Source organism: Photinus pyralis, unplaced genomic scaffold, assembly GCF_008802855.1.
Source record: "Photinus pyralis isolate 1611_PpyrPB1 unplaced genomic scaffold, Ppyr1.3 Ppyr1.4_LG5, whole genome shotgun sequence".
In the NCBI taxonomy this organism is placed as follows: Eukaryota; Metazoa; Arthropoda; class Insecta; order Coleoptera; family Lampyridae; genus Photinus; species Photinus pyralis.
In genome coordinates, this window is record NW_022170596.1 from 42,001,791 (window position 1) to 42,020,259 (window position 18,469).

An 18,469-nucleotide genomic window follows, 5' to 3' on the forward strand; every position below is an offset into this window, starting at 1 on the left:
TTTGTAAATTCATTACGTTTAGGTATAACATGGAAAAAGCAAATACCATTCCTCAGCACTTGGCTTTTGTTTCTATAACTTTCTGAGAACAATTCCCATATGTATACCTATCAATTTTTGGAGTATCTTTGTATTCCGATGACCATACAAACTATGGGTCACGACAATTGATTTTACCAACTAACTGCAAGACCAGAATAGAAATGTTGAGTAAGTAAAAAGAATATGAAGTAGCGGGCATATTTGGTCTAATACCTACCAACGGAACGTTCCAAGGGTCTTTCTAGAGATTTTGACAACCTTTAAATGATTTTTAGAGTCTTTAAGAGTATCCATTTGAAAGATTTTAAGAGAGTTTAATACGCTTCACCAGTTTTTTAAGGGTTTTTAGGGGTCTGTGTTTTTAATGGTCGTAAATATTTTACAAGAGCATCACAAAGTATCTTCTAGAAGCATTTAAAATCCTTGAAAGTGTCTCACCTGTTTAAAGCTGCACTTTAGTTCGTTTTTTAGAGCTTGTACGGCCTTAAAGTGTCTTGGAGAATAACTTCAGAGCCCGCAACAGTTAAAAACTTTTAAAAGTCGAGCCTTTAAAGAAACTTCTGGATATTTGACAGTTTTTAACGGATTTCTAAAGCTTTAAAAGCCTCCTTTTCCAACTTTTATTAGAGACGCAATCTTTAAGAGCCTTTAGGCGCCTTTAACAGTTTTGATTTTTTAACAGGTCTCATGGGCTTTGAAGAAATTTTAGGAGTATACGAGTGGCCGATAATTTTAAGAAGTTTCCAAGAGTCTATAAGAGATTTCTGGACCTATGCGTTGGGATTATTCAAAACTGTTAGGTTTTCAAGTGTCGCAAGGTGTGTCCAATAACCTTTACAAGCCATTTACTAACTTTAATAGTCTTAAACAGTGGTTTTCAACCTTTCAGACACTGCGGGCCCTTTTTAGGTTGAGTATTTTGCCGACCCCCCTAAAAATACATCAAAACGTGTACAATAGTTGTTTTGTGTATCTTTATTAAATAATCCCCTTGGACACGTCTGCTACCCTACGGGAGTCACGACCCACCGGTTGAGAACCGCTGGTCTTAAAGACAAAGACACTGTCGGGGTCTTCTAGAACCGATTAAGGGCCTCTAAGGGCTTTAGAAGCTTATGCAAATAGATCGAACCTACAAAAAAACACCCTGTAAGTTTGTTTTTAATATCTCGTAGCAGATGTATTTATTTGACTTTTATACCCAGGATAAAAGATTAAAAGATGTAGAGCCTGGAATCAAATTTTAAGTAATAATTTATTTTGACAATAAACTGACACTTGCAAAAGTCAAATTTTTCTGAAAATTGAATTATTTTTTCTTCGTATATAACCATATAACAAAAACTCGTACAATTACACGTAGAATTAAAAAATGCTTCCAAATACAGGGGGTTCCATTAAAAAATGTATCTTTCTAGTGCCCTACTTTACAACCGCACCTTGAATAATTCAAAACATTTCTTATCTTCAAGGCATTAAGTTACTCCGCCCAATCGTTAACTCCTGTACAATGTACATAGATTGGTAGATCACTGTTTAGTAACTTTCAATACCATAAAAATCTTCATTTAAAAAAAAACGTTATTTTGAAGGTGTTCCACACAACATTTTCACCCTGTATACCCCATCTTTGGTTAGGTGGGTAAAGCGAAATTTGTATTTATTCACCAATTTCAACAGGAAAACTGCGAAACACATTGCTTGGGTCCACAATAACTAGCTTTCTGTATTGGTTCATTTTTCGACAATTTCGTTGAGAACCCAGCAAGAAGCACAACCGTAATAAGCAGGGGCAAGATACTAATCTACGTATGAAAAATCGAAGTTTTACATAGACTTTTAACTAGGTCATTTACCCATAACTTTACCGTTCAATTTTTGGTCTTAATCTTCCATTTAATTTTCAATTACGTTTCTGTACTCCAAATTAATAGACGTTCTAAATTCCCGGCTAGAGTCTTCAATTCATCATGAAATTTGTTTATCGTATCGTATCGTATCGTTTAAATGCTAGATTTTACGTTTATAATACTTTGAAGGTCTGTCGACGCGACGACTTTATATGTATTAAAACTCTAATGATTTTATAATAATAAAGTTTATGGGGAAGGTTGATATTTTTGATGATTTCTAACTTTTGGGCTAAATTTGGTTATCTTCCTATATTTTTCTCTTCTCCCAAGTACAACAGTATAGCAAAATTGCCATTTATTTACTAATTTTGTCAGAGAAATGGCAAAACGTCAACTACGCCAACGACTTAAAAATTCCATTCTATACTATTTTGGCAAACACAACATTTCTTCCCCTTTCTCAATGTCTTTGTCTCATCAGAAATAGCATCATACTTAGCCTGGAAAAAATCGTGGTGGAGGTATACGTAAACGTGGAGCGGTCCGTGGAGTGTTTTGTAGTGGTGTAGTATTGCTGGTTCTCGGTGGAATGCCTTGCATTGGTGTTGTATTATTGGTTCATTGTGGAATGTCTTATACTGGTGTACTGTTGAAAACTACAATGTATTTCATATGATAGGTTACCATTTAATACATATAAGGAGTCTATTAGGGAGTTGTATGAATGACTCCATGAGTGAGCACATTTGTATAAGTATATAGTAAAAACAAAGATATTTTTACTTTAGTAAGAGCTGAGTATATTTAAAATTTATAAGGTGTTCCTTTTAGGCGATCGATTTCGGATTTTCATTTAAATCAATCTTCAGGTCTTAGCGTCATTAAGTAAAATTAATGTATATAAGATGAAGATGGATTTAAATGAAAATCCGAAATCGATCGCATAAAGGGAACAGCTTATAAATCTTAAATATACTCAGTTCTTACTAAAGTAAAAATCTCTTTGTTTTTACTATATACTTATCTATTATTGAGCTTTTGTTTCTCCGAGCTTGTCTCGAAATGGTTTTCTGTTTGGGGGTAGTATAGTATTATCCTTTAGTTATTCGCTAAGAATCCTCGAAAGTGAGTTATTATAAGGTTAGAAAAAAAACGCAACCACTTTAAGGAGGGTTTCAATTATTGTTTCAAGTCTCAGAAAACTTCACAATTATCTCCATCTACATGTGCTACGCCTAACTAACAATCACCACAAGAGGTCTCCACGTTTACATTTAAACGAGCGCCCTTAAATATCGATTACCAAAAACACGAAGGCGAATGTAAAAGCGCACAGAAATGACTGAACTCGGTTTGAATGGCCATTCAAAATCGTTCGCGCGACACATTTTGGCCGTATTTTCGACAACGAATACGACATGGACTGAAGATGATCGACATCTAAATGAGACGCACGGTGATTTAAAGTACGAAACCTAGCAGCGTTTAATTATTTATTTCAGATTCTGACTTTTGGTGGCCCTGGTGCTACCAGTGGAAAGACCTGCAGCACATTCTTGTGCATTTGGCGAATGTATGCTTTGTAATTGGATACGCATCGACCTCGTCAAAGAAGGGACTTCTATTTACGCACTGCTGGTTGATTACAGGTGAGTTGTGTTTTCTAAGACTGTTAGTAACCTCATGTTAGGATTGATGCTGGTTTCGGCATGGGCCTGGAATGTGATTTGCGCCCCGGATGTTTTCACGTGGAGCTTTGCGTTTATGTTACTAAACCTGGCGCAAGTTTTCCACATCCTGTACCAACTGAGACCTGTCAAGTTCGATCCTGAATTGGAAGAGATATACCACAACCTTTTCTACCCCTTTAAGGTAAAACGATTTATTCAGCGCGTCTTACTGGTACTTAGCACATTTTAGGTTTCAAGACTGCAATTTAAACGAATGGTTAGTTCAGATTTTGCACAAATAATGTCTTTGCACGCCGGGGAGGCGTACGCCATGCAAAATCTTACACGACCCGATCGACTTGGGCTACTCCTGTCCGGGAAGGTACACTGCACTGCTAAGTTTACTATTTTAGTTAAGACATTTTAGGTGAACGCACTGTGTGACAATCAATTCCTCCATCCGATTTTACCGTGCGAGTTTCTCGATTCTCCCGAATTTGAGTCGAGTAGAAATACCATCGATGACAAATTTAAGGTATGGACGACTGATTTGAACAGAACCTGCGTAAATAACGTAATTTCAGGTATCCATTGTAGCCGCAAGTAGCTGTCGATATGTTTTCTGGCAACGAAGCGCTTTGGAGTACTTGTTTGTTAAAGAAACGTATTTGGCTACGGTATTGACAACGTTAATCGCGCGAGATATTACAACGAAGTTGTATGCAATGAACAATAAAATTGTTACTGCGAAAGGTTCGCATTTAGATATCAGATTGCCAAGTATTACATCGTCGTTAACGTCTGGGGGAGAGTATAAGTCACCGATCAGAATTAAAAAAGATAATATAGGTAATGAGTTTTTGAGCGTGATACTGATAAATAGTGTAGTAAGGCACGCAGTTACCGAAACAAGATGCCAAGATGAAAATTAATTAAAAAGCTGACGACGTGAGCGAAAAGCATTGAATTTTCATAAAACTCCGTATTAATGCATAAGGTTTTAAAGGAGATAATCAAATGCTGTGCTGTGTCTGTCAATACTCATACATTGACGGCCGGTATTATAAGCATACTTAACTATGTCATGCTAGCTATGTTGTTAAGGCATGTGATTGGATGTTTTTTCAAAAAATCAATCCAACTGTGAGGCACTGCCTTTGAACTAGCCGTTACTATTAGCAATCCGAAAAAAGAGAAATTCTTTGTTTATTACGATGAGTTTCAAGCTCAGTTTATGTAATCTCCGACTCGAAAGTACTCCTTCGCGTAAATTTTATCGCTCCATTGCAATCCACTGCAATTTATATATTCGTACATCGCAGTTTTTCACAAATCCTAGTACCTATGCTTAAACATTTCTACACAACGTACTCGAAATGTAGGGGGAGGCGAGGATCTTTCTTGCAACCAAGCTAAAAATGCCGACCGCGAAATAATTGTTTCACACACCGATATTTATACGCGGTCGCTTCTGAAGCTAAAACCATAACCGTTTGCATTGACGCGAAATAAACCAACAACAATAATAAATTAGTGTACCCAAATGACTCGAACTAGTAACTAATCAAAGAATTAAAATTCGCGTACCTAACGTAGTACGTGATCGCTCGCGAAAACCAGCTTAGAATCGCCCGATCTCCCAATTCTTTCGTCTTTTGAATCTCGTTCACGAGAAAAACCGAAAAACGTAATGACCTCGACTGGCGTGCGCCCGATAGAAAACCCGTATTTTCGTCACATGCTTTAAACAGAACGGAATGAAACTTTTAGGTCCCAAAAGATGATGGTTGCTTTTCCCAATAGGTACGTGTATTGATATCGGTATTCTTTCGTTCACGTTTGCTATGAAGCGGTATACAGTGTGTAAAAAAATTGGGCGGTAGAGGGGATCAAAACAAGCACTTTTTCCAAATAAACTGAGGGTCCAACGTGTTTCGTTTGGGAGCCACCTTAAAATATGGCGAAATTGCGTTTTTTCATTTTTTCACAAATAACCATAACCATAAAATAATAGGTTTTGGGGTATGCCCTTTCCGATTTTGCATTTGATTCTAAATTCCTTCCACGAAAGGGCGCACCCTGAAATAAGGGTGCGAAAAAATTCTGATTTCCACTAAATTTGGTAGCTGGGGGTTTTTGAACATAAAAATCACGAATCTCAAATTATATAATTTTAATGCTCTTCGTAGCGAAAGACACTGCGTAATGTTAACCATGTATTCAATGAGATCGGCTTCATCTTGAAAATTTTGCTGATGGTCCAGATTTGAAAACCAGATAATCTCGAAATTATCTCAGGAATTATACTATAGGTACGCGTTCGTATATCCTTGGAGAAGACAGATGTCCATAAATAAATAAATTGCAACCGAAAATTTTACCACGAGACAAGCATTTTGCGAGGTGAAAATTAGACTAATCAAATTGCGATTAATAAAGCGCAAAACCCTAATATTTTGTCATTTTTTCTAGCTTTCCCATGCTTTCATTATGCGATTTTTTGATAACCAATCTAATTAAATTAGACACAAATTGCTTTAAAATTTTATTACGAAACATTTGATACGGAAGTACTACCCATTGAATAAAAACATTCCAATGGTACTTATCCCAGTGCATAATTATCTTTTGCAATTTCGGTATATAATAGTAATTTATGCTCAGAAAGCAGCATAGTATAAGTAATTAATGAAGAACTATTAAATGACATTAAATTATCCTTAATATACAAGTTTTCGGGCGCGATAACTAAAATTCTAATTAGGTTGTTAATTATAATAGCTCGTGTCCACATGATGTTGCAATTGAAAAAAAAATCATTAATTTTAATAACAGTATAGCTGTTTTGAATGTATATTTATAAGTTGTCAGTAGCTACATCAATTATTCGTAATATAAGCCACTTAATTTGTTATGCAATCAATTTAATGGTTGCAGCTTACAATACTAAAAACATTAGTGATCATATCATATGGTCCAGTTTTATTGAATTAATTAACGTTTTGTAGATTTCAATGCCAAAACTGCAATGGCAAAGTTAGGTAATCTGAAACTATAACAATGCGAAAGTCGTTGACCACCTATTTTTGAGAATAACAAAAATATTACTTTTTAACATCAAAATGTTTCAAATCAATTCATGTAATATAAACATTCTATAATTTACGGACGTAAATATTTTTGTTACCTATGTGATTCTGTCTAAATATTTTGCCATACGAAACAAAAAGCAGATGCCTTTTGAAATTAGTTATTCCAAATCTATGATGACTGATGAGGTTACATTGAAAAAATCGTACATTGAAACATCGTATAGAAAACAAGGAAAAGATCAAGAATATTCACTGGTAAACTATACAGTTGATCGATAAAATAAACTGGTGATCCTCTTGAGAATTAACGTACTATGGCATAGTACTATGCCATCAAAAATGAGTTGCTGTCGAGTCACATTTGGTATTTTTGTTTACATGGTAATTCGTACTTAACTTGAACTTCCAAAGGCGACTCGACAGCAACTCATTTTTGATCGCCCGGGTATACTAACCGAAATATACGAATTAATTCGAGCCTCCTGGCTCCTGGTAGAAAGAGGAAAGAGAATGCGATTCTTCCCACAGCTCCCAATAAAAATGATCAAAGTAAGTTGGCATAAAAATGGTGTGTTTCGTTAATCTGTAGACAAATGCAGTCGAAAGAAAAACATACACGTACTTTTTCTTTCTCTTAAAAACAAAAGGCACACGTACGTTTTTACTTTCCATTTATTAATGTAACATAAATATCGTAAGCGCCTATTAAAGAGCTTTTGACATTACTGTATTTTAGTGTGAGTCGTAGAAAAACTTGGTTGATTCAATCACACTCGTGAGAAATGTGTAATCTACTGCCAACATCGTGTTCGCGGATCTGTAACTTGTCTTTGTATTCCATGCAGGAATTGATGTAACCCGAATTTCTGTCGGTTTGTTTGTACATATTTTGTTTGCATCTGCACATGTACCATTCTACTCTTTTATGTGTAAAAAATTTGGTTCCAAACCATCCAGCCGTTTAACCGGAAATAAGAGTACACACAGACAGACAAACCGACAGATCGACAGACCGATCGACATCATCGAGATTTTGCTGGGTTCGGATTTCTGGTGGTTCAAAACGTGTATTTCCGTTAAAAAAGTGGGTGGTCATTTTCTACCCCAGTGCAATATCTCCCTTACTAACGTGAGGGTGGTAAACATCTATAAAAATGACTATTTTCGTAAGTCAGGGAAACAGACAAGCATCAACATCAAATTCATTTACCACAGAAATTTTGATTTTAATCCTACTGCCCTAATAACATTCAATTCAGTTAAGTTACTATCATTCTGTTGCTACAGATATTTATTCAGGGATTAGAGATTGTCGGGAGATTTTTTTAATATGGACATCCTAAAGCGGTTCAAAAAAATCATTTCTTGCTGCATATTATAAGAGGAATGTATCAAACGAGCCTTCTTTGCCAAAAAAAACTTATTCATTAGATTAAAACGAAAAATGCCGCAAGATCTTATAGCTTCTGAAGACAATAGTGATTAAGCCAATCCTTAACAATGTTATACATTAAATTTTTATAAATTCGCATGATCCGTCAGAGACATTAGAATAAGTCTTGTCATTATTCTCATTATTTTATGTCTTTACTGTCATAAATGTCATGTATAACACTTGCATGTTGATCTGACAATACAATGACTTAATTAAGCTTTTCATGTACTGAGGTTTTGTCGCTCATATGAATAATGTGCTAAAACAGTGGCTATAAAACAATAGTTACTGAATTTTGATAAGTCCATCAAAATCGTCGAGGAAGCTTTTCAAAACTGGAGCTGGGCAGATTTTCAGGGGCTAAAAAAGCACTTTCAATAATGGAAATTGAATATGATAGTTTAGAGAAAATCGTCCTTTTTAAGGTACCTATATGAATATTGGCCCATATGAATAAAAAGAAGCATATGCTTATACTTGCAAAATTTAAAATAAATACTCGTAAGTGCCCCCTCACACTGGGCGATTTAGCAGCGCTTGTTAGCCATGGGACGGGACGCGTGAAGGGGCACTTACGAGTATTTCCTTTGAGTTTTGCAAGTATAAGCATATTGTCCCTTTGATTCATATGGACCATTGAGTAGTTTGCTTGGGAATTTTCTGATAGATAATATTTTTCCTTCATTTTTAAGTAGACATCATTTCAGCTTAGGCCTCTCCTTTTTTGTACAGCTAGATGTGCTGGCAACTGGTAACAAATTATGATCAGGGACAGCGTAGGGTTTCTCATAAGTGCGGAGACATGTGCAGATCACGCTCCACTTCCCATACAGCCCCTGAATTTATTATTATAGAAATAGAAGGTAAAATGGTAAAATGTCGATTTTTAAATGAGTATAGGATGCGTTAAGGAAAGCTGCATTTACGAAACTGGGGGATGAAAGTCAACTAGGTACCCATTTTTGATAGTCAGAATTGAAATTTTCGGAAAAGTCAGAAGAACCCTAGATGATGCGATCCATGTTTATCACAAGTAAAATATGCCCAGACTAGTTTTGACTTTGGCATGATAGGCACTGGTATAATTATTAAATTAAACCGTTGATTGACAAAAGACAAGGATTCATCCATAGTTCACATAACATTTTTTTAATCGTTACCTCCTCCCGAAATGTTTCTCGGTGGAGTCACATTCCAGTCAAAATTTTCTCATTTGTTGATATTTCTTTCATTTTAACAACTGTTGTGTGGGTTCTGTTTTCTGTTGAAAACCGCCTTTTTGGTACATCCTTGATTTCTATTTGGATGGTACAGCATCCGGTATTAGCACCCAAGTACACATTATGATGCATAATAAAAACGCTTTCCAACATCCTTTCAGTGGTTAAATTAGTAAAATCCATATCAGTATCACATTCCACTATCTAATCTTAGATGCGCCACCCTGTATAGTAGCTTTGAGGAAGGAATCAGAGGCAGACTAGCAGCCCTAGATCCTGTCAAATGCCAGAGGCATCTTCTTTCTAATTTTAAATCATAATATTGTAAAAGTACAAAAATTTAACTCCTGATGCCAAGCCGATCCTAATTTCTAACCGCCCTAGACCTGGGCCTATTCGGGCTTTTAGGAAGTCAGTTGCTCGATAGAAAACTTTAAATATGTCCCCACATATAAGCTGATTTAATAAAACAAGTTTGATTATTTTATGCATGTTCTATGCAACCGCAGTAAAACTGCAAATGGCCCATAAACTATTACGGAAGTATCGTAATAAAACCAACTTTTTACGCTTTAAATTTTGTACGCGAATAGAGTTCAAATTGCTTTTTAAAAATGTTGAACATATCGCGTTGACTCAGTACCAGAATTGCGGTTTGACTGACATAGTATCGTTTTTGAATTCTATAAAAATAGCACACTCTATCATGCCGTAATCCATTTAATTCACAAGATCAGCAAATTGGGTTATTTGAGCGAATATAAAAATAAATTACTTATACAAAGGAAATACGAAAAAGATTGTTTTCCGTAGCCCCGGGGTAAAATAACCGTAAGATAATGATTTTGTCATTACTGTTTTGCGTGCTATCACCAAATGAATAACTTCCTCCCGTCAACCATGTAGTAGATTTGTAAGCGTTAATCAACCTTAGACTATTATATGTCTGTCTGTGTTTAGGGACCTGCCCCGGTTCGCCCGACGCCCTCTTGGGGGACAAGTGTCGCGAGAAAATCTACCAGAAGTTTAAGGAGAACGGATCCATTTTGACGAACGGCAGAAATATCAGCGAAATGGAGCCTTTAACTGAGTTACCATCAACAGATGACCTCACTTCGAACGATGTCGAAAGCTGGCTGGAGAATAGCTCTAAGTATCATAGCTGTGAAATAGTCGACATGGAATAATAAATAAATTAATTAAAGAATGCTGTATTCTCATTACGTGCTGCTATGTCATTCAACGGGGGTTAAATGACACAATTCATTTCATTCATTGTTTGCACACATTTCCACGAAATTAACCATCCCTGATTGGTAATAGACGCTCAAATTCCGATAAAGTTCGAGGTTTCGCTAATAAATTATAGAGTAAAAATCGAAACCGACAGTTCTATTACTTTTTTATAATTGCTCATTAAATAATAAAACGTTTTCACATTGAGTAAGTTCATTTTACCCGCCCAGACGTCGTGTCCTGGTGATTATATTATCGATTTTCCTCCGAGCACTACGCTACAGTTAGTCAGTGTATCAGTCACTCGTCGCTCTGTTCAGTCCTATTCAGTACTTCGAAAGGGAAATTGGCGTACCAAAGGGGCGTGACGAATTTTTGAGTGTCACGTCGAAGTTCTTAGTAAATAACAAACAGAAAGCATGTACTTTTACTACAACCCTTAGTTTAATGATTAAGGCTGATGAGATATATGTGATGCATAACACATGTGATATTTTTGAATTAAAGTTATAAGGTAATTATTTATTGTATTCATTTTCAAAATCTTTGTGCACGTTTTCCTTTTTCACTTTATTCAATCGCTTTGGTGCCTTCCAGTGTGCTTTAGAAGACCACTATGCTCATACAATCTGTTGCATTCATTGATAAAGCCCTTTATTTCTAGATACCATAATGGAAATACTTATGATTCAATCTAGAAGTCACTTCACCAAGCCAAATATTTCTAAGATATTTCATTCGATTATATCGTCGACAAAGGCATCACCTACGAAAATGCGTTCTTCGGATACGAATAAAACGAAATTTTCGACGTTAAGTAGTGAATATACGACCTATTCGAATACTCTTCTAGATGATAATGGCACTATATGGAATAGTACTGATTTATATAACGTTACAAACAGTTCAGATTTTTTAACGGATTACGATTATCAAATGTTAAATTGTACCATACCGACCACTACTGACTCTTGGACAACGTGCAAGGAGTGGAGTTCAGCTCAACATAGCTTATTCCAAGCGGCGAATTTTTTCTTCGCCGCTGGATTTTTAATACCGAATAGATTTAAACAAAGCGTACTTTTATTTAGGTAAGTTCGCTGTTGTGTTTTCCCACCCTGTGATAACGTTACTAAGGAGAGGTCTACAGACCGTTTTTTTAGTTGTAAACATTGAAATTCTGATAACGTCGTAGTAGTACAAATGAGCTTAACCTTGTTACATTAATCAAGCAATTTTGGGTCAATCGCCTATACGAGAGTACGGGTTGTTACGGAATTTTAAATTATACTAATTTAATAGTGATAATGACCCTAGCCTATTCTAGTTGCACAAAAACACTACTATTGGTGCATTTGCACGTGTAATTGGCGCTGGTGCATTGTCAAGTAATTTCAAATTTACCAAAAATGTTTTTACGATGAAAAGATGCGTGCGTTTCAATTTTGAGAAAATTATTTACCCATCAAAGGAAACAAATTGCAAAAAAATTGCAACCCGGCATACATTATTAAAATGCCCGAACTTTTCGGCCACCCCACAACGCCAAGTTGGCTCTGGATTTGCGAAAAATCTGTGCATATATCAGTGTTATACCTTATTAAGAGGGGTAGCATGATGATTTCTCGTTACAAACCGCGTCATGAATTTAGAGCGCTTTGGTGGAAACAAAATATTTTTCCCGAGATAGTCATGAAACCCTCATTTTCATGCCTACTTTATGACAGGAAATTTTAGTTTCCATGACACTTTACCTGACCACTTTTTCATACACATTACGAATAAATTGTATGATTTAAAATGTTTTATTAAAATAGACGATTTCGGGAAAAATGTAATACAAAACTCGTTAGTAAATGACACCACTACACTCGGAAATTAAGGTACTCGGCTCCATATGGGCCTCGTACTTCAATATTTCTTCGCCAGTAATGTATGATAAAGATAACTATTAAAACGACACTTTTGGAAGTACCGGAAGTAGATATCAACTTCGATATTTTACATCTCAGCACTTCTTTTATTGTACTTTTCAATTTCACGGGAAATTTTGTACTCTTCAATACCTAGGTACACTTTGTTGTTTCACTTTTGAATGAATGGCTGTATGCAGAGGGCATTCGTTACTTGCAAATCATTGTCGTGCAACCCAGTCTTCATGGACATTAAGAGAAAGAGCACCTAATGTTTTTTTTCTATATTTAGAAGAGATTTAAATTACATACAGATAGTAAATATTCAATTACGTGGGCTAATATTAATGTTAAAATAAAACTCTGTTTGTCATTGTTGGGTACATGATAATTCCTTCTGTACAATTGGTTCGCGTGCTTCCTACAATCATAGAAGTAATAATAATGATCATTATTTTAGTTTTTTATGAAGAACTACATAAATGCTAAGTATGAAAAAATAAAATAAATAAAATAGAGTGGTAGACACCACCAAAACCAACATTTCCCTGACGAGGGCTCAATATGCCTCGTTTCCGAGATATGCTTCCAGAACTATAAATATTAGTGTTTATTTTTTATATCGGCAACGTTAGCATTAACAGTTTTACCTATGTTTCCTATCTGACTATCTTTGAACATGAAAATTAACTGGAACTTTTGAACTGGCAAGAAATTTCAAATTATTCCAACACGCTAAATAGATGCCTTAGAAAAATGACTTCACTGTAATAACCAATCCCAATGTCTTTGACAAAATACATAAATACGACTAACCTTTTTATTTACAATTTTTTCTTGACGGGGAACTTCTGGAATTGTTACGGCTAACATTTTGACTCGTCAATCTGGGGTAGATGTCAGATGGTTTGAATGTTTATTAACGCTTGATGTAACTTTGAGCTTATTATTTCCCAGCTGCGTTTAGTTTGCAAAGTTACAGAAGTAACGTAATACGACATATTTCCAGCGTCTAATTCAGCACCAAAGCAAGGCAATGAGGCGACAGACACAATTTAGAACAAATAATTCATTGATGAACATGTGAGAAAATGACGAAAGCTCGTCGTATTACAATCGATAAAATAAAAACTTGAAGCTAGCACGAGTAATATTTGTTTGGTGGAATGTTTCTGAAACCTTGACTCTTTTTAAACTTGGAAGTTCATTTTCGTATAACTCAAAGCGAAAAATCGCAAAAAAACGCAACGCCAAAAAATGCTCTCTTTTAGCTTAAGCGTAGCTTAAAATCCATGGCAAGCATTGTCTCAATAATCGTTTCCGTGAATTTTAAGCTACGCTTAAGCTAAGCTCCGCTTAAATTTGTGGGTGCAAACGGCCATTAAGGACATTTAAAGTCTCATTTATTATTACCATTAAACACAGTTACACCAAAACACAGAAAAGTTTTATAACAGAGAAAATGGTAGCAACCAACCTTTATTGAGCTTATTATTGGCTTAACTGGAAGGTTAATTTTAACCAAAGATGTATACTCTTTGATTTTAACACAATACTTTTCTTGTTTCCTTTCGTACAAATTTATTAATAAGTTCAGAAAAATTTACACTTTTAGCAAGTTCGTTTTTAGTAGCCAACAATGCTAGGTTATTGTCTGTTCTATTCCTTTGCCAAGTTTTCAACGAATTAGCTAATTTTCTAAATGATTTTTTGTCATAAATAGACTGTAGAATAGGTAATGCTCTTCCGCCCAAACAAATGGGACAAATAAATCTTTTTTATGTGCAGAATTTCCTCAAAAACCTCACACAAATCCTTGTGAAATTTTTGATCAAGGTATCATCTTCAATATCCATGAAACTCAAAACTGATGAAAACAGACCATAAATATCTACAACTGCATAAATAATCAGCCATGATGAGGTCTAATACAGGATACATGATCGATGAAATAAATTCCTCGCGAGTCTTTCTCTTCTCCGACATTGCCACTACCAAAATTTTCCTCTCTTTTCTTTATTAGAGCACTACGTTTTTTCATATGATCTGCCTTTTACAGTTTGAAAAAATAAACGTTAATAATTTGAAAGCGCGTATCAAGGAACTGCTTCGAGGTAATAATTGAACTGAAACTTTTTATTCTGCTTCAATTGACTTGACTGAGAAACAATTTACTAGAAACGAAAAGAGTAGTTTTCATCCAACAGTATTTTCAGTGCATTTTTTAAGAATTAAAAGAATGTATTATTGTTTGCGTTTTGTCCGGGCCCCGCAATTGTCCTAGACTCCTGGAATTTTTTGCAATAAGTAGCCTATACTGTGAACTGGGGGGACTGGTTTTTATCCCTTATGGCACTTCAAGGAAAGCTCTCAACCAAAGAAAGTAATTTCTACCAACCATAGTCCTCCACCGCCCCTTATCATGATGAGATATAATTTCTTATCTTTCAAGAACAGATTGTGGGAGGACGGTACGCACAAAGAGCAATTGGGACATCTGGAAGAAATATATCCATTGGTCAAAATTTTAAGAGTGAATATCTCGAAAACTGTTTGTCGGAGGAGAGTACTCACAAAGGCAACATGAATCGTCGGGACGGGGTATATCTATTAGTGACGCGAATAGCTTGAAAACGAAGTGCCGAAAGAGGGTACTCATAAACGGCAAGCGGAACGTCAGGACGAGACTGGTGATGGCAAAACTCTTAGTGGAGATATCTGCAGGATGCTTGAAAAATTACCCTAAATAGGCTCGTATTCAGAAAATTCAACTTTTTTTGAGAATTTTAGAACTCTAGTTTAACAAAAAGTGAGTATAAATAGAACTAATAAATTACAAAGTACTCATAACGAGCTTTAAATGAAGAGTAAGTTGAAACATTCAATTAAAAAAATTTCCCGTGTTCGGATCAAGTAACTAATTTCTGAACTTTACACAAGGTGCGCAATTTACGCCAATCAGTTTACTGAATTGCAAAAGGAGCGAAAGTTAATTAGTAATTTAAAACCTTTTGCCTGGTATCTATTTATATTTGGTAAATAAGTTTTTCGTTAATTATAAAAGGGTAACTGGATAATTTACGTAAACCAGATCGTTTCCTTGGCTGTTTGGGATTCTTTTAGAAAAACGTTTCTCTAAAAACAGAATAATTAATCGGGGAAGTTTTTGAAGGCGTCGTTCTCGACCTGTGTTTTTCTGGACGTCGACGTCTATTACATTTTTAATTATTTGTACAAATGTGAGGGCGTCCTCGTTATTTTCCGTTTTACCCGGGACATTTTCACGTTGCCATCTAAATTAATTTATTTTTGCGTATTGATATTGTCGCGATGATAAATTGACTTTCATATCAAATTAGAATGTTGGTACTTATAAATTTTGAAACGTCTAATTGGTGTGCATTTTAGACGATCAGTGGCGCCGCAGGAGCTGTTGCTGATCTCAAGTTCACCTTCTTTATTACAGAAATCCGCCTGGGAGTGTGTTAATTGTTCGAGTTTGGTTTGCGTTTTAAAGCAAATCCTTGAGAAACGCCGATCGGATTACATAATCCAATCTTGCAAACTAGACTATACATATTTGAATAACGATTATGGCGAACCAAATTAATCCCCTTAGGTAAATTCGTGAGAAATATAAAATATGCAACAAACGGCTTACGTTAGAACTAAAATAAGAATATCTAACAATTTGGTTAATAATTTTGCACCTGATGTACTTCGGAAGGAAGGAAAAACGGGGTGTAGGGGTGTAGTTGCTTTGAAAAAATTATGAAAAATAATATTAAATGACTAATTTACATTGTAATCCGATTCCACAGGCTTCTTAAAGTATTCGTGTCCTTTTACATTTATTATTCCCATTACCGATTATTGGTAAATCTTCACCACGGACATTATACATGCTAACATTACAGCCTGTTAAAACCTTTCATCGTAACTGAATGTCTACATACTCGGACAACTGTTGCGTGAATTTACCCCTTTGTACTACTTCAAACGATTACTTTCCGTTCTAGTTGCATTGCACACATAACCAATTCTAAAAGTAAACGCCTTTGCAAATAAAATCTCTAATAAACACTGCAATGCCCTTTAATTTTAATACATTTGGAGGTTCAATAGGCTTAGTCTTCGTCTGTATGATTTATGTGGATATTTAGCATAATGCTTCACTATTTCTTTCTATTGTGGGTCTTTTGTTTTCATATTTCGCTAAGGTTAACTTCTTGCAGCCATGATAGCATTGGGTTTACACTTATTCTCTTCGCTCGCTTTTATGCGTCCTTATCGGCTTTCATTATCCACTTGTATTCGTTTTAGACCATTTTTACTACTTGCAAAACACTGGAATGTTTTTATGTATGTATCTAAAATTTTGTATTCAACATAATGTTCCTTTCAAGTTTCATGATGGCATAATTATGTTACCGTTTTCTTTTCCACTATTTTTATTCTCTTTGTTTTCACCAGAACAGTAGGTAGTTCTCATTTTTTTTTGCTTTCGCCTGCTGGCTCAGAAGTTAAGTTATGGCGTCGTGTTGCGAGACGCGTTGTGAGCTCGCTTAACGTCAAATTTTTAGATTATTTTTACCAAGCGGATACAAGCAGCATTTTGACGAAGCTTCTCGAGACCATTAACTAACAATTTCCGAAAGGGTCAGTGGGAAGCGTTTTTATAAGGGTTCGAACCCCTGAAAATTGACATTTTGCCATTTTTCTCAGAAACTTGAAACATGTTTTTCCTTACCACCTTTTGGGCCGTGAAAATGAACCTTTAAAATGGTACGCTACATGTATACCTTCCGATTGCTGATGTAAACCGAAAGTTTGCTTATTTTACTTTTGATTTTATTTTGCCTGTATTTCTGTACATTTACATATATCCATGCCCGAACCCGGATCCGAACCAGGGATCCTTAGTCTTGTCCGTCAATGAGGTTAGAACTTCTAAAGCGAATATTTCGAGAAGGTGTTGGAAGAGCGTTCTTGCAAAGAAAATGTAGTAGGTTTGTTCTGGTGTCGATATTTGTTCAAATGTCATTTTTCAAAAGACAATTTTTGTGATCTCTTTTTAAAGTTAGAATGGCGAATTCCATCCCTATAACTAGGGGCGTGGGAAAACGTTCTCGATGAAATATGTTTGGTACCTGTGCATTATGAAAATAACGAATCCTTGAAATTTCAAAAAATCAATTTACCGGACCATAAAAATAACCAGAATTTCATGAAATTTGGTGGGTACACTCTGCCTGTAGGTATATTTAGAAAAATAACTGTCCAACAATTTTTGCGTACGACTTTAAAAAAAAAGTTGTGAGCGTTTTATGTTCAATATTGCCGTGGCCCCACGTTATTTATTTATTTATTGTCCCTCTTGTTCTGGGCCCTCAACAGGCTTTCGCCCAATTACAGACTAACATTGACTTAAGCATTGGTAATTCAAGAGCTTGTTTGATGATGTTAACGAATAATTATAATGGCCAATCGGGTGAGACAACTTTAATAAAACTGGACCACAACTTTGTCAACTGCGGAACCGCATGCGTAACAACTTCAGGCGCAACACCTTCAACTTCTTTTTTGGGGAACCTACCCGTTAAATTTAGCCTCGTTTATTGTTTTGTTTTTCTACTTAAAAGAGAATCCACATCTTGTGCCTGGGCGATTCTCGAAACACTGCTCCGTCGCCCGTACTGATAAACACATGCGTTGCTTATCTCGCACATGGTATTATTATTACAAAACCAATTAACTTTTTCGATAAAAACCTTTTTACTAATACGTTACTAATATTTTGAAAGATACTCAGATACCAATTTCAGTATTATTTTACGTACCATCGTGTAAGGATGCGCCATCGCTACTTAACGTGTAGGTTATCTGACAAAAAACGTTATTTTACGTTACTTAGTATGGGCAAAATAACGTTTTCTACAAATAACCTGCACGTTAAGTTTAATGTTAGTCATACATCACAGGCCTGAATTTTTATATACAGCTTTCAG

At 35.5% G+C, this 18,469-nt stretch overlaps 2 protein-coding genes across 3 annotated transcripts in view; both read left to right on the forward strand.

Annotated features, from left to right (window-relative positions):
- Positions 1-3,018: 3,018 nt before the first annotated feature.
- LOC116172730 (popeye domain-containing protein 3-like) lies at positions 3,019-10,516 on the forward strand. The gene is made up of 7 exons (XM_031489996.1): positions 3,019-3,351; positions 3,398-3,544; positions 3,586-3,767; positions 3,816-3,947; positions 3,993-4,100; positions 4,150-4,414; positions 10,273-10,516. Exons 1-7 carry the CDS (start codon positions 3,234-3,236, stop codon positions 10,497-10,499), a joined length of 1,179 nt encoding a protein of 392 aa, XP_031345856.1. The 5' UTR covers positions 3,019-3,233; the 3' UTR covers positions 10,500-10,516.
- A 336-nt stretch (positions 10,517-10,852) lies between these two features.
- The window catches only part of LOC116172420 (blood vessel epicardial substance-B-like), a 34,319-nt gene continuing 26,702 nt past the window's right edge, over positions 10,853-18,469 (forward strand). For both annotated transcript variants that reach the window (XM_031489632.1, XM_031489633.1), the window contains exons 1-2: positions 10,853-11,062; positions 11,213-11,639. In XM_031489632.1, coding sequence (XP_031345492.1) covers positions 11,221-11,639 — 419 coding nt within the window. In that variant the 5' untranslated portion in view covers positions 10,853-11,062; positions 11,213-11,220. The remainder of the gene's footprint in view (positions 11,063-11,212; positions 11,640-18,469) is intronic.